The 24,596-nt window shown below is 32.8% G+C and overlaps 2 protein-coding genes across 2 annotated transcripts; both read left to right on the top strand.

Annotated features, from left to right (window-relative positions):
* The first annotated feature begins 17 nt into the window (after positions 1 to 17).
* Positions 18 to 2,892, top strand: LOC132609505 (uncharacterized). Its single transcript, XM_060323522.1, has 5 exons — positions 18 to 336; positions 442 to 872; positions 954 to 1,740; positions 2,027 to 2,158; positions 2,336 to 2,892. The coding sequence occupies exons 1-5, from the start codon at positions 18 to 20 to the stop codon at positions 2,890 to 2,892; spliced, it is 2,226 nt and encodes a 741-aa protein (XP_060179505.1).
* Positions 2,893 to 11,902: 9,010 nt separating this feature from the next.
* LOC132631781 (cytochrome P450 CYP72A219-like) lies at positions 11,903 to 24,459 on the top strand. Its single transcript, XM_060347488.1, has 5 exons — positions 11,903 to 12,283; positions 18,469 to 18,686; positions 22,083 to 22,327; positions 22,992 to 23,394; positions 23,796 to 24,459. Exons 1-5 carry the CDS (start codon positions 12,010 to 12,012, stop codon positions 24,222 to 24,224), a joined length of 1,569 nt encoding a protein of 522 aa, XP_060203471.1. The 5' UTR covers positions 11,903 to 12,009; the 3' UTR covers positions 24,225 to 24,459.
* The last annotated feature ends 137 nt before the right edge of the window (positions 24,460 to 24,596 follow it).

Genomic DNA, 24,596 nt, shown 5'->3' with positions numbered 1-24,596 from the left:
CTCCGGAACCACCGGAAATGGCGCGTGGCCAACATCTTCCACCTTTAATTGCGATTCCGAATGCAATGGGTGAAAGAATTGCACAACCCTCCAACTATGCAAATGTTCTCAATACTCCCTTAGAGAATAACAATGTTAAGAGCAGAGCTGGTGACCTAAACGTGAAATCCATATTGATTTCGCACAATGGAATATCGGCGGTCATCTTTAATGCTAAAGAGTTTAACGACGTGATGGCAGAGGAATGCAAATATACAATCGTTGGTAAATTCCTCAAAACAAGACCCCAAATTGACAAAATTAGATCAAGATTTGCAGAAAAGATCACTCTCCAAGGTAAACCTAAGATTGGAGTCTTTAACTATCGCACTGTTTTTATTGACTTCGATAATAAAAAGGATTGTGATAGTGTTTAGTTTAGAAGATCGATTGAAATTGAAGGTCAGGTTATGTGGTTGGAGAAATGGACTTCGAATTTTAAAGCGGATGAGGACTCACCCATTGTACCTGTTTGGGTTCTACTCCCTGAATTACCCTTCCACCTCCATGCCTGGAACTATCTTAAACAAATTGTGAGACCAATTGGAGTCCCATGGTTGATGGATGCTGCCACAGACTTCAGAACTAGACCAAGTATGGCTAAAATTAGGGTAGAAGTTGACCTAACTAAGCCCAAACTAAATGCCATTTGGATAGGAACTGAAGATGTGCCATGTCCTCTAAAAGGCTTCACGCAGAAAATTGAGTATGAGAACCCTCCTAAGTACTATAGGCATTGTAAAATCCTTGGACATTCTATACTGCAGTGTAGGAGAGTGGAACAGAAAAAGGCTGAACAAGAGAGAGTTGATGGTAATATGGGGACTGAACAGGTTAAGGATGACAATGAGAATCATAGCACCCAACAAGTCCAACAAGAACCACAAAATGACCAAGAGAGTAACACTAAATAGAAAGAAGAGGCTAAGGGTGAGGAGAAGGAGGATATAACTGAACAACAGAAAGAGGATGGCAAGAATATCTTCAAAACAACTAAGAAAAAGACTAGAAAAAAGAAGGTACCAAAGAAGAGAAACAAAGTCCTTATCAAGAAAGTCGCACCTAGAGAGATTTTCAAAAGAAAAAAGAGAAGGATACAGCAGAATAGGACAGAACAAAGCAGGCAAGATCAGGTTGAAGAAGGAGTTGATGGAGAAACCTTAGACAAACAAAAGCAACAAAGTGAAACACAACAAGATAAAGACAAAGAGGGGGATACTCAAGACAACCCCTCCAATATGAGTAAGACTTTGGACATAGATAAAAGGGAGAGCAGGTACATACAAGACAGACAAGAGCAGGAGAGCAGAACTGGCTTAAAAGAGGTGGAAAATGGTCAAATACAATCTGTTAGTCAATTACCCTCAGAAGTTAGAAATGCTCCTGGTATTGAGTTGTTTGTTGATCTAAATTATGACGAAGAGATGGAACAAGAAGGCAGGACACAAAATACTGATTCTATGAATGAAAAGGAGAAGGAGGAAAACAAAAAAGAACAGGTCATAAACAAAAGAGGGAGAAAGGAGGAAAGAAAGTTTGGAAGACGACAAGCCCTATATATAGACTCTAGTGGCTCAAGAACCTTGAGGAATGAACAACAAGACACTGCCCAAAGCCAGATAAAAGGAATTGGAATGGAATTTAGAGGAAGGAGCAAAGGAAGGAGGGGAAACAGAAGGAACAAGACTGGAAAAGAGAGGGGTACTACTACTAAAGAAAAAGACAAAAGTCTTAGACAAAGTGCTCCACCCCCAACAATACATGATTAGTGCCATTTTTTGGAATATAAGAGGGGTGAGATCCAAGAAATCATTTCTCAGACTAAAGATTCTTGCTAGAATTAACAAAGTGGCTTTTATAGCTATATATGAGCCATTTAGTCATGTTAGCAAGATTACAAGTTACAAAAGATATTTTGGCTACCAACACTATATAGCCAATTCTAATGGTCAAATTCGGTGCTTCTGGAACAACTTTGACCATACAGATATTATCACTAATACTGATCAACAAATCACTCTTAATCTCAAAGAAAGCCCTGTTGATGGGGGATATTTTGTCACTTTTGTTTATGCAAAATGTACACCTGAGGAGAGAGTGGAACTCTGGGGTAGTATAGGTGACACAAAAAGTCATATTAATGGTCCATGGTGTATGGGGGGGGGGGGGGGGGGGAACTTTAATGTGATTATGGACCCGGAAGAAAAACTTAGAGGCCTACCTCATAGAGCCTCTAAGAGCTTTGATTTTGTGAACTGTATGAATGCTTGTGGTCTGGATGATATTGGTTTCATAGGTCCTAAGTTTACTTGGTGCCACTACTGGGCTCCAAAGAAAAGAATTTGGATGAGATTGGACAGGATCTTGGTTAATGATGAGTGGGCTGAAAAGTTTCAAAATAATATAGTTAAACATCTCTCAAGATCTGGATCAGACCACAGGCCTTTACTTCTAAAAAGTCGAAATCCTCAACATGATCACATAAAATATTTCAAGTTTCTTAGCTTTTGGACTGAGATTCCTGGATTTTTAGAGATTGTTCAGAACTGCTGGGATAAGGAGGTGAATGGTAATGCTATGTGGAAATTACAGACCAAGCTTAAGAGGTTGAGTTACACTTTGAGTGCTTGGTCAAGGCATGATTTGGGTGATATTAATGATGCTGTAAAGGATTGGGAGGCTAAGGTGGAACTTCTTGAAGAACTTGATATTATGAACAATATTGATCAAGGCAGACAGGATCTCAATAAGGGCCATGCAGAATATGTGAAGTGGCTTAACTTTCATGACTCTCGGCTGAAGAAAAAAACAAAGCACCAATGGTTCAATGATGGTGACAAAAACACCAAATAATTCCATAGTGTCCGTAGAAATAGAAGGAGGAGGATGCAGATTAATAGAATCAAGGATCACAAGGACAGATGGAAACAAGGGGAGGACAAGGTAGCCAAAGCAGCTACAAAGCATTTTAAGAGACAATTTAACCTGAAGCTCATTGACAGAGACAGTACAGTACTGGACCTTATCCCTCATAGCATCAATAATCAGGATAATGAAATGTTGAGCAAGATCCCAAAAGAGGAGGAAGTTAAATATGCAGTTTTCGACATTAACAAAGACAGTGCTCCAGGTCCTGATGGATAAAATGGTAAATTCTTCCAGTTTTGTTGGCATTTAATTAAGCATGATATGATTGCATTTGTTTAAAGTTATTTTGAAGGAAAACACCTTACCAAATACTTTACTCACTCTTGTCTAGTGTTAATCCCTAAAGTTGATACTCCTACTACCTTTTCTGAATTTAGGCCTATTAGTCTCAGCAACTTTACTAATAAAATTATTTCTAAAATCCTAGCAGTCAGGCTGAACACTATTCTTCCTAAACTTATATCTGTAAATCAAAGTGGATTTGTTTCTGGTAGGTTAATCACAGATAATGTGACGCTTGCTCAGGAAATTATTCATGGGATTAATAATCAGAATTTAGGGGGAAATGTAGTGATTAAGCTAGACATGGCTAAGGCATATGACAGACTTTCTTGGTCCTTTTTTACTAAAGTCCTGACCAAGTTTGGTTTTAGCAATGAGTGGAATAGTCTTGTTTTAAGGAACATATCTAATGTTTGGTACTCTATCATTTTGAATGGTACTAGCATGGATTTTTTAACTCCTCTCAAGGCTTAAAGCAATGGGATCCTTTATCCCCTTCCCTCTTTATCATAGCTACTGAGGTTTTGTCAAGGTCTTTGAATAACCTGCTGGACAATCCTAATTTTACTCCTTTTTCTATGCATAAAAAGGGTCCCCAAATCACTCATCTTGCCTATGCTGATGATATTGTTATCTTCAGCAGTGGCAATCCCAAGTCTATTCATCTGATTATGAAACAGATAAGGAAATATAAAGACATATTTGGTCAGAAGGTTAATAAGGAAAAAAGCTTTTTCCTAACTGGACCTAAGACCAGTGCATATAGAATTAATAGGATTAGGAATTGCACTTATTTCATTGATAAACAATTCCCCTTCACTTATCTGGGATGCCCTATTTACATAGGCAAGAAAAGAATTTCCTATTTTGACTGCATGGTGACTAAAGTTGTTAAAAGACTCAATGTCTGGCAGGGCAACTTGCTTTCTTGTGGTGGAAGACTAGTTTTAATAAAGAGTGTGTTACAATCTTTGCCTATATATATATATATATATATATATATATATATATATATATATATATATATTGTCTGCTATTAACCCTCCTAAAGGTACTTTGGAGCTCATTGAAAAACACTTGGTGAATTTCTTCTGGGGAGCTATTAAAGGAAAGAACAAGTATCATTGGAGTTCTTGGGATAACCTTTGTTATCTCAAAGAGGAATCAGGTATAGGGGTAAGAAATATGAATGACATTGCTAACACTTTGGCTATTAAAAGATGGTGGAACTTTAGAAGCAAGGATACTATTTGGTCTGAGTTTCTTAAAGCAAAGTATTGTCCTAGAATGCATCCTGTTGGAAAGAAAAAACAGCCTAACAACTCTCAAGCTTGGAAACATCTATTATGGGCCAGGGACAAATGTGAAAAAGCCATTCTGTGGAGAGTCAATATTGGTACCTGTAGTCTTTGGTGGGATAATTGGACCAAACTTGGTCCAATAGCCCATATATGTCCAGAACAGATGAATAGGAACAACTACAAAGACAAGGTTCAGGATTACATAGAGGAACAAGGATGGAATGCTCAAAAGATCTATAGAACTCTCCCTAGCCAAATTGCTCTACATATTCTGTCAATACACATTGGAAATGGGGAGAGTAATGATTATTCTATATGTACCAATACTGAAGATGGGAGATACAGCAATAGATCTGCATGGAATCTTATAAGAAAGCAAAAAGATCAAGACAGGTTCAGCAATAGAAGCTGGAACAATTTCATCCCCTTTAAGATGTCATTTATCTGTTAGAGGATGTTCAGAAATAAGCTTCCTTTTCCAAGGAGCTTTACCAATGCTATAGTAGGTACTCCAGACAGGGTTGACTGTATGTGTTGCTATCACAGGAAGATGGAGAGTATGCAACATGTCATGGTAGAAGTAGAATTTTTATTGAGCATTCAAAATTAGAATTGATTGAGATTGTGTTTTTCAAAGTAGAATTGTTAACTTATAGTATTTCTATAACCTCAAAACTAAAGTGTAGACTTTATTTGACTAGATTTACTTTTCAATTTTTGGAATTGGTTGGGATTGTGCTTTTCAAAGTTATATTAAAGTTAGAATCCATAAGTTATTAAAGTTAGAATTGTTATTGAGAATTCAAAGTTAGAATTGGTTAGGATTGTGTTTTTCAAGGTTAGAATGTGAAGTTATAATATTTCTATAACCTCAAAACTAAAATGTAGACTTTATTTGGCTAGATTTACTTTTCAATTTTTAGAATTGGTTGGGATTGTGCTTTTCAAAGTTATATTGAAGTTATAATCCATAAGTTGTTAAAGTTAGAATCCATAAGTTATTAAAGTTAGAATTGTTATTGAGAATTGAAAGTTAGAATTGGTTGGGATTGTGCTTTTAAAAGTTATATTAAAGTTAGAATCCATAAGTTATTAAAGTTAGATTTGTTATTGAGAATTCAAAGTTAGAATTGGTTGGGATTGTGCTTTTAAAAGTTATATTAAAGTTAGAGTCCACAAGTTATTAAAGTTAGAATTATTATTGAGATTTCAAAGTTAGAATTGGTTGGGATTGTGTTTTCTTAAGTTATATTTTAAGTTAGAATTCTTAAGTTAAAATATATTTCTACAACCTCAATAATTTGTGGGTATATTTTTGTAGATGGATCGTATGTGGATGTATAATATAAATAATAGTGATCGTGTGGGTGTACACGATGAATTTGTTGACAAGTTTACACACATGCAATGTCACTTCACCATTTTCAAAATGAAGGGGTAATTAGGTGTGCTTGTTCTCGTTGCCAGTGTAAGAAGTATTTGAAACCGGAAGCAGTTAGGGTTCATTTATATAGTCGTGGGGCTTATGTTTTAGTTTGGATTTCATAATGGACTTATGTTTTATGCTTTATGGAACTAGTTAATGGTACTTTTGGTTGGACATTTAAATATTTTTGAACTTTGAAGGTCTATTTAGATCGTATTTAATGTGTTTAGATAGTGTTTGATGTGTTTGCTTGTTACTTAGGGTGATTTTATGTGTTGTAGCTCTTTTAGAATTGATTTGGAGCATTTTAATGCTAGTTTTGAGCAGCTTTTGGTACTGATTTCTGTGCAGGTGTGGCTGCAGAAAATGCATGAATTGCATGTAGGAAATTTTCCAGAAAACCGACGCAGTCCGTCGGTTTTCTGGAAATTAATTCTTAAATTTTATGAAAAAACCGACGCACTGTGTCGGTTTTTTATTTAAAATAAAAAAATTTAAATAAAAGACAAAATATATATTGTTTTAATATAAGATCAAAAATCAGAAATTAAAAAAACCGACTCAGTCCGTCGGTTTTTTTTTTTTTTTAAATTATTGGATAAAACCCGACGGACCACGCAACCGACGCAGTCCGTCGGAAAAAACCGACGTGGTCCGTCGGTTTCCAAAAAGCGAGGCTATGTAAACCGACGGACCGTAAAGGGTCGGTTTCCCGTCGGTTTCATTAAAAAAACCGACACAGTCCGTCGGTTTTCGTCGTCGGTTTTTCCCTTTTTTTAGTAGTGGATGGTCTAGGGGTAGCTTTTCAAACAGTCAACACTGAAGATAACTGGGCTGATTTGTGCAAAAAAATTGAGAACCTAAAACTTGTTCTGAAATGTACTACAGTCTATTGGAAGATGCCTGAAAGTGGAAGAGTTAAACTCAACACTGATGGGAGTTTTTTCATGAACACAAAGAAGGCAGGGATTGGTGGAATTGTAAGATCAGACACAGGAGAGCTTATTTTTGCGTACTCCATCTCAACAGAATGCAGCAGTAACAATCAAGCAGAAGTTAAGGCTGCTAAATATGGTGTGAACTGGTGCATACAACATAGGATAGACAAGATCAATATTGAACTAGACTCAAAGATAGTGGCTGATATGTTGATCATGAAGAGCACCAACAATCTGAAACTGAAGCAGGATATTGACAGCATTATTAACATACTTCACAATACTCAGTACCAAATTGGTCACTGCTATAGAGAAGCCAATTCTGTGGCTGATTTCATGGCTAAGCAAGCTGCCACTAGTGGAAATAGCACCTTATATCATTCTCTACAAGACTTTCCTAGAGAAACAAAGGGATTATTTCAACTAGACAAATGGCAACTTCCTACTGTTAGAACAAGATATGAAAAGTCCAATTTTTTTGTAAGCTAACTTTTTGTATAGGAGCAGAAAGGACTTGTATTGGCTAACTCCTTTCTCCATAGATTGATTTTTCAATCTCTTTTGTATATTAGAGGCAAGGTTCATGTCCTCCTCTATTTTGTAACATCTTTTGTTAATATAACATTGTAGGAGTCAAGCCAAACCCCTCACACCTTAGGTTCACAACCTGTGGTGATGGCTTAATATAAAAAAAAAAAAATAATAATAAAAAAAAAATCAGGGACGAATCTGTGTACTAAATTTGGGGCATGCGAATAAACCAATTTTTTTATGCTTTGTTGGTCCAAATTTTGAAAAATATCATGCACTGACAGTATAAAAAAAACTTTAGGCATCAATATAATTCTGACTTTGAACAATTTATTCGCATTTTTTTTTTCAAATTACAAAACCATACTTATTGTATAGCTTACCTTCTCCTATACATGCAATGAAGGGGTTGTTGGATTTCAACACATACACACAGAGTCATCGCAGCGGAATATTAAATAGGAACGTATCTTCAGCCATATTTGTTCAAATGTCGTGAGAATCACCCTTCTTCTAGCACCGAATTGTAACCCTCCTAAAAATAGTAAAAACCCTAGAGCCTTCTAGTTTGAGAATGCTGGACTGATGGAGTCACAAGCATATTTATAGGTAGGTTAGGGACTCTTAGGCAAAAACTTTAACCCTAGGGACGACTTCTCCATAAAATATGGTTGCTTCAGGGACTCCTAATAAAACGCTTCCTCCCATCAAGGAAACTTTCGGATATGCATAACCAAAAATATTACTCCCTTAGTCCCAAAAAGATTATCTTAGTTTGACTTGATACAAACTTTAAGAAATAAAGGAAGACTTTTGAAATGTGTGGTCCAAAACAAGCCTTAAATATTTGGGTGGTTGTAGATCATCTCATAAAGTTAAATTATTTCTAATTATAGAAATGTATCAATCTTTTTGGGACAAACTAATAAGGAAAGAAAGACAATCGTTTCGGACAGATGGAGTATATCTTATAAATATTATCAATTATACCTCTCTATAACAGACCTCTCTATAACAACCATTCTCTATAACGATATTGTTCGGCTTTAAAGACCCATTAAGTGGTCGGGCTTTAAAATGAAGTGTTGTGAATGAGAAATGGAGGAAATGAAATTTGTTTGAATTTCATTTGTTTAAAGGCACTTTGTCCCACATAGGTGAGGGAAAGCATTTGTTATGTGCTTATATAGAGAGACACTTCTTCTAGCTCTTAAAGAGTTGAGAAGAGAATTTCCCCTCGCGTCATCGTCGTCGCTCGGCTCGGCTTCGGGTTTGGATTTGGATTTGGTCAAATGATTTGATATATAATATTTTTAGACCAAATCTATTTAATTTGGGATGGAGGGAGTATATCTTTTTCTCCGAGACATATAACCCTATTGGAATCTTTAAACCGTGCCCACTACCAGAGGCGGATCTAGGATTTAATCTCTAGAGGCTCAATCTTTTAAATTTTTTAGCATTGAACCATTATATTTCTAAAGTTATGAGTTCATATCTACTATTTATTGTAATTTTAGTAAATTTTTACACATAAATTTATACCCCGCATCTAAAGTTTGGGATTCAATTGAACCCCAAGTTATAGTGCTCCATCGGCCTCTGCCCACTACTCTCTCATATCCTTAGCATTATCCTTGGGCGGTGGAGGACGTGGTACAGGACATAGGAGTAAAAAAGAGCTTTGGGTCATCTAAAAATGAAGGAAAAGAAGTGAGGCTCGACTTCTAAAACATCTCACATATGTGTGCAGCATATTGAAATGGAAAGGTTGACAATTCTGGGGCAAAAATTTGGGTTGAAATGCCGAAGACATATTGGATATGCGGACCACATATCATGTCAGGGACCGGCATCGGTCTGGTTTACTATCTTTTACTAGTAAAATGATCATATCTTCTTGTAGGAATTAAAATTCAAATGACGAACGGTTTGATGCGTTCGAAACTAGACTCGAAGACCTTTAATTAATTTGGTAGTTAGTCACCACAAAATACTTAATATTCTGGGAGGTATGCTTGTTTGAAGTTGGACCTTGTACGAGGTCATTTGAGATACTAGCCCGTGTCGTAGCTTCCAAACCAACTTTGTGCTATAGCTCTTCTTAGGCACTCTAACACACCTGGTGTGCTCATTATTATAAAAATGTGGTATGGTATCAGTCTGTAACCTCTCTTGACACTCCTAAGATGCCATAACGGGAGACTAATTGACTTAAAAAGACCTTTACGTCGAATTTTGTGAAACCTCGTAGTACAAACTTACGGGACCTTACAAATGACATCTAATTAGCTTTAGATTAATTTGCACCCCATTTCTGTTAAAAAATTTATTTACTGCACCATTTCGATTCCGGACTCATTTCTTTCCACTTATAAATGAATGGCAGTCGTAAGATTTATTGAAGTAAATGACAACAACATTCCAATCTTATGATGGATGACACAAGCTCTAACAATCTAACTGGATCACTTATCCTGTATATGACGCGTACCGCACTATTTGTCCCAACTTTTTTAAACTCATACTTTCTCCGTCCCATAATAAGTGTCACCTTAACCAAAAGCACGCATATTAAGAAACTAATAATGCATTGTGAAGGTTACTAAATTATCCCTATATAATAAAAATATATTACTTTTTCCTCTTACTTAGAGCATGCACAAGTAGTAAACATTTTGACATTAATTGGGAATCCAACAAAATCAAGTTACTATGTGGCTTTTCCAATCATCATTTAGATGTTACTTTAACTTGTCAGTTTTTATCTAAGGGTAGAATTAGAAAAACTAGTCAATTTATGTCTTGATTTCCTAAGATGACACTTATTATGAGACAATTTTTTTTGGCTAAGGTGACACTTATTATGGGGCAGAGGGAGGACTAAACTAGTTTACGTAAGTATATCTTTTCCCCTAGACATATGAGCCGTTTGAATTAGCTAATTGTAAATAGCTTATAAGCATTATGTGTTCATAAGTATTTTTTAAGTGTTGAAATTATTTATAAAATAAATATTTATGTAATTGGATAACAGTGTTGAAGCTGATACTCTCTCTACATCTCAATTTATGTGACACGGTTGGAATTTCGAAAGTCACTCAAATTTTTTCTTTGACCGAAATTTCTTTATATGTCTTTTAAATATTTTAAGTTGTTAATTATTGTGATTTACAGTACTTTTTACGTAATTTTCAATACGTAAATTTTATTCAAAAACTTAAAGCTTCTATGTCCGAATTCACGGTCAAAATTTAGAAGTTTGAATCTCGAAATTTCAATTGTGCCACATAAATTGAGACAAAGCGAATGATAAATAGTACTCGAGACATTTGGCAAAAAAGTGTTGATAAGTTGTTCTTTCGATAAAATGACTAAAATATTCTTAATTTTTTACAAAATATTGTATATAAATTTAAAAGTATCTTTACAAGGAGAAGGATGAACGATAGATATGGAAAGGATAGGGTGTTAGTGGTTTGTTTTGAAAAAAGTATTTTGAGAAATAAAAAAAATATTAAGGATAAATAGTAAATATCTTGGTCAAATAAAAAATAATAAGTTGGTTTTTTGGCTTATAAGCACTTAAGTGTTTACCAAACATGTGACAAGACAATTTGACTAGCTTTTAAGTGTTAGAAAAATATTATTTTCTATTTAATATCTCAAAAATAAAAAGAATATTTTTAATGTTCTTGTTGACTTTAATGCAAAAGACTTGATTCTATTTTATTAGCCTTAATGGCAGAATTCATGTTGAATAAATTTGCCATTGCCAAACGGTATTATTGTGTTTAATTTGGTCACTTGATGACACTTTATGATATATAATAATTCTATCCTAACGTTGCAATGGCAACAGACCATTATGAATTGCCATTATTGGCTTTTACTATATTATATTCAGAATATTGATTGTATTGAAGGAAAATGTATTTTGACCATTTGAATGGCCTTCAGTCATCTTTATTCTATCCATAATATCAGGTCCCTATTTCAATCTATGTATACTAAAAGTTGTTTTCATTAGTAGGAAAGAAAAAACATAGGGAAAACTACTTCTTCTCATTTTGTATTGTTGGGTTTTTATGAGATAAATCTTTGTTAGATTCTGGCTCCTAGTTTGTACTAAAAGAGCTTGTTGAATCCTGGGGGATACACTCATACCGGGTGAAATATCCTTAAGGACAGTGTCATTGGCATGCCTCAAGCTACAAAGAATTCTCTACAATTGTTCGTGATCAAGTATTTTCTTCAAGCTTAGACGAAGTTCCTACAAGTGTTCGTGATGAAGGGAAGTCCCTACAAGTGTTCGTGAAAAAGAAAAGTCCCTACACGTGTTCGTGATGAAGTATTTTTTATAAGATTTCCAACATTAAGTGTTTACCAAATGCGTGAATAAGACAAAAGATGCTTATAAGACAGAGCTTATAATTGTTTAGTCAAACACCCGCTCTCTAATATCCTTCGCATCATCTATAAATTGTGCCCACTACTCTCTCATATCCTTAGCATCATCCTTTCTTAGGCAACTCTCTCTAGTACTTGTTATAGTGAAGATAGAATGAAGAATAATCCAATGGTAATGATCATAGGTTTGGTAATTATTTTAACATGGGTTGCATGGAGGATCTTGGAGTATGTTTGGTTGAGGCCAAAGAAGCTAGAAAAATGGCTGAGAAAACAAGGTTTCAAGGGCAACAATTACAGGCTATGGCATGGAGACTTGAAAGATATGAACAGGATGAACGCTGATGCATTCTCCAAACCTATAAGTCTCACTGACGATATCTTGCCTCGTGTGGTGCCATTTCATCACCATATCATTCAGAAATATGGTACAGTACTTTTTTATTCCTTTACTCTTGGATTTATCAAATTACTGGTCCCTCTATTCACTTTATTTGTCCACTATATTAAAAATATATGTCCAGTTTTACTTATTTCATTTATTGCTTCTTAAGGGGTGTGTCAAGTCAAACATGGACAAATAAAGATAAACAGAGGGAGTATGTCTCTATTTTTGAATGTTACTACTCCCTTCGTTTCATTTAATATGACACTTTCCTTTTTAATATGTTGAAAACAATGACACTATTCTATATCTAAACATTAGATTGTTGGGATTCGAAATAATAGGATGTCAGCGAAAGTTAACAATTATAAATCTTGAGCGATATAAGTCAGAACCAAAGAGAAATATTATACTATTAATAAATTTAATATAATTTAGCCAATTGGCCTACATATGAGAAAACTAACAAACAGATATACTATTAATAAATTTAATATATTTTGGCCAATTGGCCTACATATGAGAAACTAATATAAAAGAAATATAAAAATCATAGAAGAAAAATTTCTCTCTAAATTAAATAAGACTCTTTTAGTGACTACTAGAAGCGAATCCAGAATATGAAGTTTATGGTCTCAAGTTAAATATTTTATATAATAATAATTGAGTTCATAATCAATTATCTATAAATATTTAGTCGGATTTGAATAAAAACTAGTGAATTCATGTGAATCCATAGCTTCTACATTAGATCCGCCACTGGTGACAACATTACAGATGTTATTGTGTTGTTGTGTGAGAAAGAAAAATAGAAGTGCAAAATCTCTCGTCCAAGAAAAGAATAGATGTGGAAGAGTTAAGAAAACGTTTTTGAAATAAAATACAACTAAATATGGTAAAATCAAAATAAGGCAGCTAGGAAATTGAGGACAAATTCTAACACTGATTATATCCTAATTTTAATGAGATGTTTTTAAAGTTATAATGTTATGACATATCTATAGAAATGTCATGGCATGTTTAAAAATTTAAACTTAACCTTTTGTATGTGATAAGCAAAATCTAGTTTCTTAATCAACTCGATCAAACACCGCCCAAATGAACAGTGGCTATCATCTACTTGTTTTCTTGTCTCTCATTTCTTCTAATTGAGGGTAGGAAAAGGGAAAAATTAGGAAGAAAATTACAAAGTGAGAATCGAAGATGAAAGTTTAAATAATCACCCCAAATATCTCGTCTTTATCTTGGTGGATGCGGGTGACCTTTTCATTCCAAGAAGTAACAAGTGAAGGTAATCCTTTTGTGTGTATAAGACAAAAGGAAAGGATGTTTGTTCAATTACGGAAGTTCGCTCGTCCTCACATTCATAAAATTGCAATATCTCCCTGCGTGTTAGAATCACTCTCCTCTCTCTCTCTTTATTTTCCCTATCTTATAGCTTGTTTGACCAGATTTATTTTTCTCTAAAAGTTTTTATTTTTTGTAATAAGTGCTTATTTTTAAAAAGTGATGAGATGTTTGGTTAAGTTTTTGAAGAAAATGAGTATTTTTAGGAAGTATCAGAAGCTAAAAAAATAGTTTTTGCTCAAAAATACTTTTAAAAAAAACACTTAAAAATATTTTTAAAAAACTTAACCAAACACTAACTGTTGCTCAAAAGTATTTTTTACATTAATTAACCAAACACAAATCGTTATTTTAAAAAATATTTTTTAAAATAATCTGATTTTATATGATTAGCCAAACAGGCTATTAGTCTTTGGTTTGTTGAGAAATAAACAGATGCATATCTTCTAGAAAGGGGTGTGCATATGGTAAAGGGACACTAAAATCGGTAACTCAACAAAAAGAATGAGAGAGACATGATCTCATTATTAGTTACAAGACAAAACAAAAAAGTATGGTGGTCCTTCATGGTTGCAAAAAGACAAAAACGGTTATTACAACTGCATGCTTCTAGACCTCTCACTATTAAAAAAAACAAAATGTTTGTGTTTATCGTCCATTCGGGTTATTTCTTTTAAGGGTTTGCATTAGTCCGATTAAACCGAAAAATAAAATTGAACTGATTTTGTTTTGCTATTTGGTTTTTGGGAAACAACATAAAATACCCATAAAAAGCAAAGTATTTATCCATCCATGCCCCCATAGAATTTAATTACAAAATTACCCACACGGCTGAAAATAAAAACCCGTGTACCCCCCTTCTACGAGTTTGCCTATTGATGTTGCTAGCTGATGCTTTCGTACTAGTAGAGTCTAATTTTTATTTTTATTTTGTCTTTTCTTTATTTTGTTTTTTTCTGCTTATTTTTTCTAATCTTTTAATCTTTCTTTTCAAAGATAAAAATAAAATACAAAGACCAAAATATTAGCTACCCTTTTTAGATTAACAAGAATATAAAAAAAATTAAGTAATTAGACTACAACAAGAAATATTTTAAAAAAATCCTAAAGTCACTAGTTATTTATTAAAATATAAATTAAGAGAAAATATATTCTTATAATTTTTTCTTTTGCAAATAAAAATAATACTTTTATCTAAAATAGGAATCTACTTTTTTATAATTTGTTTTACAAAAATCAACTTGCTAATATTGATTTAAAAGTAAAATATTAAAATTACCCTTAAACTCTTTTTGTTGAATTTCGGCGCCGAAATATGGTGCACTTCAAGTGCTTTCGAACCAAACTTTTTTTTTTTTTGTCTTTTGCTTTTTTTTTTTTTGTTAGAACCACTAAGCATTTGCTTAGTGTGATATATTTTATTAAATAATAAAGTGCAGAGCACCCAAAAGTTTCGACAATGAAAAGAGAAAGGTAGAGAAAAGGACCAAAATCATCCATAATGTTTGGGTTTAGATCAAAATCATACATATTCTTTCACATGGTGCACTAATAGTACATTATGTTTGCATAAGTGATGCACTTTTAGTCACAATCCCAAATAAATTTAACGGAAAAGAACAAAAATGCCCCTGAACTTTTAGAAAAGGTATAAAAATACCTTTTATTCATCTATTTTGCTAAAACTACCCCTCAATTCAACTTTTTGGCTCATTTATTCCCCTTGACTAACGGACAACACTAATTTAAAAAAAAAAAAAAAAACAATTGCACATGACATTTTATTACTGAAAAATTGATTTATTCTTTTAAAAAGAAATCTGAAACCTTGGAATTTTTTTAAATTTGGAAAACTTTTTTTTAACGAGTTAAACCTTGACTAACGGACAACACTAATTTTTTTTCTTTTCAAAATGTGAAAAATTGGATTTTTATAAAAATCTGAAAAATTTAATTTTTTTATGGAAAAACTGTGTTTAAAAAAAAAATCAGAAAACTATCTTTTTTTAAATCTAGAAGAAAATTATGGAGTATTAGTTTTGCACATTTTACTTAAAAAAACAATCAGTTTTTCAGATTTAAAAATTGAATTTTCTAAAAAAAAAATGGGGTTTCCACCCGTTAATTTTTTTTTTCCAAACTTAAAAAAATTCCACATGTTTTAATGAAAATCCAATTCTGTTATATATATATATATATATATATATATATATATATATATATATATATATATATATATATATATATAAAAGGCTTACTACATTTGTTTTTTTAAAGAAATGGATGTTGAAAAATTATTTTTCCTTATTCTACAAATAACGATTTTTCAGATTTTTTTTTAAAAGAATAAATCAATTTTTCAGTAATAAAATGTCATGTGCAATTTATTTTTAAAAAAAAATAAAAAAATTAGTGTTGTCCGTTAGTCAAGGGGAATAAATGAGCCAAAAAGTGTAATTGAGGGGTAGTTTTAGCAAAATAGATGAATAAAGGGTATTTTTATACCTTTTCTAAAAGTTCAGGGGCATTTTTGTTCTTTTCCGTTAAATTTATTTGGGATTGTGACTAAAAGTGCACCACTTATGCAAACATAATGTACTATTAGTGCACCATGTGAAAGAATATGTATGATTTTGATCCAAACCCAAACATTATGGATGATTTTGGTCCTTTTCTCGAGAAAGGTAAGTCAACAAAATACAAAGAAAAAGGCAACAAAATATATCTGCAAACTCAAAACCCATCTGAATCAATAAGATATAAGGTAAAAATATTAGCTAATTAGTTTTAGACTAATAAAAATATAAAATTTAAATAATTAGACTTTAATAAAAAGATTAAAAAGTATTTTCCGGAGCAATGAATCAGTCATCTACGATACCCTGGCAATAAATGAATATACTGTGTGGGTATCATAGATGATCGAGGAATGTTTTTTTTTTTCGATGAAATGAATCAGTCCTCTATGATACCCTGACAGTATATGATTAAACCGTGTGGGTATCATAGAGGACTGGGGAGTTTTTTTTCCGAATAAATGAACCAGTCTTCTATGATACCCTGGCAGTATATGAATACACCGTGTGGGTATCATAGAGGACCGAGGGGTATTTTTTTCCGAAGAAATGAGTCAGTACTCTATGATACCCTGGCAGTATATGAATATACCGTGTGGGTATCATAGAGGACCGATGCGTTGTTTTTCGAAGAAATGAACCAGTCCTCTATGATACACTGCAGTATATGAATATACCGTGTGGGTATCATAGAGGACCGAAGAGTTTTTTTTTTTTTTGAAGAAATGAACCAGTCCTGTATGATACCCTAGCAGTAGATGAATATACCGTGTGTTATCATATAGGACAGAGGAGTGCTTTTTTTTTGTTGAAGAAATGAACCGGTCCTCTATGATACCCTAACAGTAGATGAATATACTGCGTGGGCATCATAGAGGATTGAGCAGTGTTGAAATGAATCTGCTATCTACGATACCTTGTTAGTATATGATATACGAGGTTGGTATCATAGAGAACTCAATATGTTCTTGAAGGAATGGATTGTCAGTTCTGCATGAACCATGTCAGTATATGATATACCATGTGGGTATCATAGAGGACTGAGTGTTTTTCTTGAAGGAATGAACTGACAGTCCCCTATCTTACCATGTTAGTATATGGTGTATACCACGTGTGTATCATAGTATACTGCAATAGTATACTTCAACTGCTACTGATTTGATATACTATATGCTAAAATATGTTGTTTTTTGAGATATAGAAAAATAAATAAATAAATATATATATATATATATATATATCATTTATCCTTCTTATTGATATAAAAAATAAAAATAAAGGACAAATAGTAGAATTAGATTATGAAAAAAAAAAAACAGGAACTGAAGAAAAACATAATTTGAAAAAAATGAAATTAAAAAAAGAGAAAAAATAAATAAAACTCACCAGAAATAAAAAAAAAAAAAACTAACAAAAAACGTGAATGAAATTAGATTATGGAGATAAAAAAAATAAAAAGAAAAGAAATAGATGAAATTAAACAGAAACAAGAAATTAAAAATATAGAGAAAAAAAATAAAAATAAAGGAGCTAGAATCAAATATGAAATCAAATTATGGTGAAAAAGAAAATAAAAATAGTATGATTTGGGAAAGAAATAAATGAACAAAAAAGGGGAAAAGGAAAAAAATCGAAAAAAAAGAGAAGAAGATAAGAAGTAGAGAAATAAAAAAATAAAAAAAAGACAATTACCTACAAAAGCTTCAATGGGTAAGAAGGGTAAATAGTTTTGGGTGTATGAAAGTAAAGGGGGCAAGGAAGGGTAATTATTTTGTGTGCAGGGAGCATTGGTGTTCTTTCCCCTTTGGTTTCCAGATTAAGGATTTAAACATTTTGGTTTTCAATTTTAAAAAATAAAAAATCGAAAAATCAAATTATATACATATAATTATTTTTATAAAACACACATTTGATTCGTGGTATATGGCTAGTAAAGAAATCAACTAGCATTAAATAATATCTATATATAGTTTGCTTTAATAATAATATTAGGCGGGAGCTTATTTCTGTTGATTTATTGTATTATGCTTTTATTGGAGACTATGAATGTTATACCATCGATTAATTCAACTAGTTGTAGGAGATTACTCTTTTACTTCTCAAGTTATCATATCAAAATTGCTGTGAAGATTTACCTATTATTTTAAGTGAAGTTATTGCGTGAGTTCGTAATATGCACCGTCAGAGTAAATAATTTTTAGAGCATCAGGTCATATTTATCTGTTGTACCATGTAACACATCTTATTTTCAATATATATATTTTTTTATATTGACGATGTCCAAAATTTAAACTCACAATTATAGGGAAAAAATCATTCATATGGCATGGGCCAATTCCAAGGGTACACATAATGGAGCCAGAATTGATAAGGGAAATCTTGTTCAAATACAACTACTTCCGTAAACCCAAGTCACAACCCTTGGTAAGTCTACTCGTTAGCGGGGTTGTGTTTTACGAAGGTGAAAAGTGGGCAAAGCATCGAAGAATTCTCAATCCTGCATTCAAATTGGACAACTTGAAGGTAACCCTTCCAACTCCAAATGAATTAGGCATTTTCTTTATTGTGATATTGTCAACTACACAATTATAGTGAAATTATCAACTAGACACCTAAACTGTGTGCAGATGTCTCCTATAACCCCTTTGAACTTATGTTTTTCGTAGTATTTACCCCTTTACTAATTATTTGGTAAAAAGAAAAAGCTAAAACACAACAAATGCAAATACATCTTATTCATTTTTCATCTCAAACTAAAATACACTTCGCACCATGAATCTTTGGGATAGTACATCAAATCTTCAACTATTTTGCCCCCCTCCAAGTAGCTTCAATGTTGCTAAATTTGCCTTAAACTTTGCCTCAAATATACTTCTTTCACATTTCCAAAACAAATTCTTTCTTTGAATAACCCGTTTTTTAGTCTTGAATGAGTGTGTGTTTGTACGTCCTACATAACTTATTTTTTTATTAGATAATTAGTGAAGGGGGTAAAAAATACGAAAATAATAAATTGAGGAGGGTCATAATTCATAGGAACCCCCTAATAGTTTAAGTATGTAATCGACAATGTCATAATATAGTCTAGGTGTATTTCAATGCCTTATCCATTTTCTTTATATATATTGTTGTAAAGTAACGTAACTAAATTGGACTATGACATATCACTGTTAGAAATTATCTATTTAGTGGACTCACATATTTAATAAAATTATACTCACATATTTAATATAATTACATAGATTGCTATCAATTAAAGAAGCCTGTTTTTCTGAGCTAATAAAGTATTAATTTTATGGGCTATATCAGTGGCAGAGCCAGGATTTTCAGTAAGGGGGTTCAAAAATATGAAGAGATAAACATACGAAGAAGCCAAGGGGTTCAACACCTACCATATATACATAAAATAATAATTTTAACCTTCAATATACACTGTAAATTTTTGCCAAGGATGAACCCCCTCGGTTACACTTGGCTCCGCCCCTGGGCTATATATAAATCTTATATTATAAGGGATGGATTTTGTATGCGTAGAAACCTCAATAATTTTTCAGTTATAATTAATGGGTTCATAACTGAAGAGTTACACCTCTTCTGAATGGTTACCTTTGAAAAGTTATGTCTCTTCCGAAGAGGTGTCTCGCTATTATATATTGGTTGTGGTCCCTAAGTCTGTTACCGATTTTTTTCCTCTCTGGCCCATTAAGAGAAGTGCCATAAATAAAGTAACAAGACTTAGAACACTACAATAAAATATAGATATCGCAACAAAAAGTTTTATATTTGGCAACAACTTAGTTTTATTGTTGGCAAATGATTTTTTTGTTGCCAAAGAATTTAAATTTGGTTCCATAGTATTGATTATTGTACAAAAAAAAAAGGTTGTTGCACGTTGTTGCAATAACAGCCGTTGGGAAAAGTTCATGCAACAAAATATTTTTTTTGTTGCCAAAAATACTTTTTGCAACAATAATCAATCTATGGCAACAAAAATTTTTTTGTTGCCACATATATTTTTTCTTGTAGTGGAAGATCTCTCCTTTCTACAATCGATTCTAACTATGAACCAAGATAAATGCCCTTACAAATCTTCTAGATTTATGTCATTGTCTAATGATTTACTTGCAATCTTGTGTGGAGTGTATAAAGTTTTTCATCAACTGGTATCCGAGCACAGTCTTGTTGAATTGTTAGACTCGATGATTCAATACTTTGGGACATATTCTGGTTTTTGATGGATGGTAATAGAATAAATTACTGTATTTTTCAATTTTCAAAAGCAGTTAACACTGCTAATCTTCTCAAAGAAGTAATTTCAGGCTGGTTTCTTCAAAGTAGTATGCTGCCAATTTTATTTTAATAATTAAAAAGAAATAAAGAAGGAATTTGTGGTTAGGCAGAATGCTTAAAGTGGAAAACTATTTCACTTGCATTCAGATCTAAGTCCTAATCGTTTTGCTATGTGGCAGTGATCTACGTTTTACGTTATGAATCATTGAGATTCTTTTAACAATCATTAAGTATTCGACAATAAAATTTGAAGACTTCCCAAAAGGAATTTTTTGAAGGAAAACTTTGCAGTTTTTTCTACAGTTTAGGCATATTTTTTGTTCTCTTGATTAAAATAAAAGGGATAAAGTAAGATTTAAGTAAAGCCTTAACGCTTACAATGTTTTAATGCCAATATTTTGGTTGGGATTATAGTGTCTCCTTCTGTTACCATATTCCATATTATCATTCTTTTCTGGAGCAAGTATTGAAGATACTTTTTACCGGATATAATTTTTCGGCACTTTCTCCTTAACTTTTTAGATCATTTTCTTTTAATTTTTTTTTTTAAAGGATGGTTAAGTTAAGGGGGTGACAGAGTGTTCAAAGTGGAAAATACCATATCACTTACTGCATTATGTTCTTTTGGTGTGGTTTATGTGCATATCCGATTCTGCATTTCTATATACGTTTATGCAATTTTAGTGTGTTATTTTGGTCTAAGTTATTAATCTTCATTTGATGGTTTCTTTGAGATTAATATCTTAAAGGGCTAACCAAAATAAATTGGAGAACAATTTAGTGTCATAAAAAATTTCGAGATGTAATGAGGTTTCAGGAGTTGCCAAAGCACTCTAAGACCATAAAGTACTAAGTTTGAAATGGAATATGACACCAAACTTGATATGTCAATGTCAAGGAATTTTCATTAAATTTAAGGTTTAGGTATTTCCCACATATTCCAAAATCATAAGGTATTAGATTGTGATGAATTTCATTTGGAATGATGTTGAATTAAAGGACTAATGTCATGAAATTTTCTTAAATCTAAGATTTTAGGATTGCTAACACATCCTAAAATGATAAGACATTAGATTTTGAAATGACATTAAACAATATCATTAATACCAAAGGTTACATATCTACAAATTTGAGAGTAGCCAAAGCATCTTAAATTTGATAGTAAAGATGCGCAAACCTTATAAAGATATGGTGTTAATATTGCAATCAATTCATTAGGTAATTAGCCGATCGCCCAAAGATACAATTAATATGAGGAAATTGATTGGGGTAGAATGAGACATTTAAATATTAAGAACGAATTTTTCCGATCGCCCAAAAGTACAGTAAAGTTCGAAGGGTTTTTTGTATTTAGATTGTTTAAGTTCTATAGTTAGTAAATTTCGTGTGGCTTGGAAACTTCTGCCCAAAGGTGATGTTAGAATTTACTAGTGTCAAGTTAATTTGTCTTTAGCACAAAAGTTAAGTTTGAATTATTTGGCAGCATTATATTGCAGAACTTTATGTAGATTTTTGTTGTGCTTTTTGGATTTTCTAAAGCAGTCTTGCATAAAGCGTATATCGATTTACTTGTGATTCCTGGACTAAATTTTCTTTCAATCACATGTTAATTAATAACCATGCACACAGCACATGCTACCAGCCATCTATGAGAGTTGCAGCAGTATTATAGAAAAACTAGAGAAAGTGGTAACAGAGAATGAGCAGGTGGAAGTTGATATGTGGCCTTACCTAGGAAATTTATCTGCTGATGTAATATCTCGAACAACCTTTGGAAGTTGCTATGAAGAAGGTAAAAGGATCTTCCAACTCCAAACTGAACAAGCCAGACTTACATTTAGCATTTTGCAGTCAAATTACATACCTGGATGGAGGTAAGTCTTTAATTTGTTGTAATTCTGCTACATACCTAGCATTTTATTTTAGGCAGAATACCTAAAAGAGCTTTTAAATTTAGCGCGTTTTATTCAAATCTTTTTAAATTATACATCTGGTCCTAATTACTCAATTTGTACTTGTTTTTTTTCTTTTTTATAATCATTATCCCCTCAAACAATAATTTGTCTAATTACCCTTTGTACTTGGCTTTCTATAATCTAAGTCCAAGTGATTCAAATGATGTTTGGCACGTGAGAGTATAAAATAACAGCCATGTCATATTAGTCTAATGTGGAAAAAAAATCTAATATACCATTTTCTTTTATATTTAGTCATTCCAACGGCTATCTCCTTATCTCTTTCCATATATCTTTTCTATGCCTCCATTAAAATACATATACCGATTTTCCTTCTTTTACCATTTTTCTTTTGAGTTGGTAACGATTATAGAAAAGTCAAATATATGAGATAATTAGGACCAATTATTGTTTGAGAAGATAACGATTATAGAAAAGTCAAATACAGGGAAGTAATTAGGACCAAATATAGCTTAAGCGGAATGAATAAAACACACCAAATTTAAGGATCAAGGTCTTTAGGTATTCTGTTTTAATTTTATGAAATCATAAATGTAAACACATTTGTTTTTCATATGATTAGGTTTTTGCCAACTAAAACGAACAAGAGAATGAAACAAATTCACACTGAAGTTCGTGAGCTTATGAAGGGAATCCTCAACAAAAGGATAAAACTAGGAGAAGCTCGAAATGATGATGACTTGCTAGGCATACTCATGGAATCTAACTTGAGAGAAATTCAGAAATTTGAAAACAGCAAATTAAATCAGGCCGGGGCCGGGCGCCAGCCCGAGCCCGGGATCACCATTGAAGAGTTGATTGAAGAGTGCAAGCTATTGTATTTTGCGGGCCAAGAGACAACTTCAAACTTACTTTCTTTTACAATGGTTATGCTTGCTAAGCATAAGGATTGGCAAACTCGTGCTCGACAAGAGGTCCTTGGGAACAATATCCTGGATTTTGACACATTGAACCACCTAAAAATTGTAAGTTATGCCTTATTCCCTAATATTTTCTAGTGTATTTTATAACGGTAGAATATCTAAAGACCTTCCCAAATTTGACGCGTTTTATTTAGATTTTTTTTTAAACTATACTTGATTCTAATTAATGTCAGTACTTGGCTTTCTTATATGATCGTTATCCCTTAAACAACAACTGCTCCTAATTAATAATCCCCTATACTTGACTTTTCTATAATGGATATTGTTTGAGGGGGGTAACAATTACTATAAATAGTCAAATACAGAATGGTAATTAGGATCAGACATAGTTTAAGAGGAATTTGAATAAAACACGCAAAGTTTAAGATGATTTTTAGGTATTTTGCCTATATTATTTACTATAGAAGTAGGGGGAATGAAAGTTTATAAATGATTTCTTTCAGGTAACCATGATTCTATATGAGGTTTTAAGGCTATACCCCCCTGCAATGACGATGGTGCGAAAGATTGATGAGGTGACAAAGCTAGGAGATGTAACCTTACCAGCTGGGGTGGAACTTGTTCTACCAATAATCTTAGTTCACCATGATACTGAGATTTGGGGTGAAGATGCAAATGAATTTAAACCAGATAGGTTTTCAGAAGGTGTAGCAAAAGCAACAAAAGGTCAATTAGCTTCATTCTTCCCCTTCAGTTCGGGTCCTCGAATTTGCTTAGGACAACATCTAGCATTGATGGAAGCAAAAATGGCGATAGCGATGATCCTACAACGCTTCTCCTTCGAGATCTCACCATCTTATGCTCATGCTCCTTTTCCTATACTCACCCTTCAACCCCAACTCGGTGTTAACTTGCTTTTACGCAAAATATGATCGAGTTTCAGATACACCGGAAAATAGAAGGGCTTTAAAATAGATGAATAAGTAATATCTTGTCGTTTATTAGAATCATTTCTAGTTTTTGTTAGGTGCATGCATGCAACTCACTGTGGTGTTTTGATGATGAATGTTCACTACAACATTGTGTATCTATAGCTATGAAGTACATTGTAGCTAATTATAAAAAAATTCGTGGCTAAACACTTTAGCCACGATTTTTTGTTCCGTAGCATTCGTAGCAAAATATAGCGTAGCTAAAAGTTAGCTACAAACTTTACATGGTCCGTGGCTAAGGACTATTACTTATTGCTACCGATTTTTTTTGTGTTGTAGCTGTAATGGGAAATAGCTTCTGTCACAAAAAAT

Source organism: Lycium barbarum, chromosome 1 (genome assembly GCF_019175385.1).
Source record: "Lycium barbarum isolate Lr01 chromosome 1, ASM1917538v2, whole genome shotgun sequence".
NCBI classification, from domain to species: domain Eukaryota; kingdom Viridiplantae; phylum Streptophyta; class Magnoliopsida; order Solanales; family Solanaceae; genus Lycium; species Lycium barbarum.
Note: the sequence above shows the minus strand (reverse complement) of the source record. Positions and strands in the feature narration are given on the sequence as shown.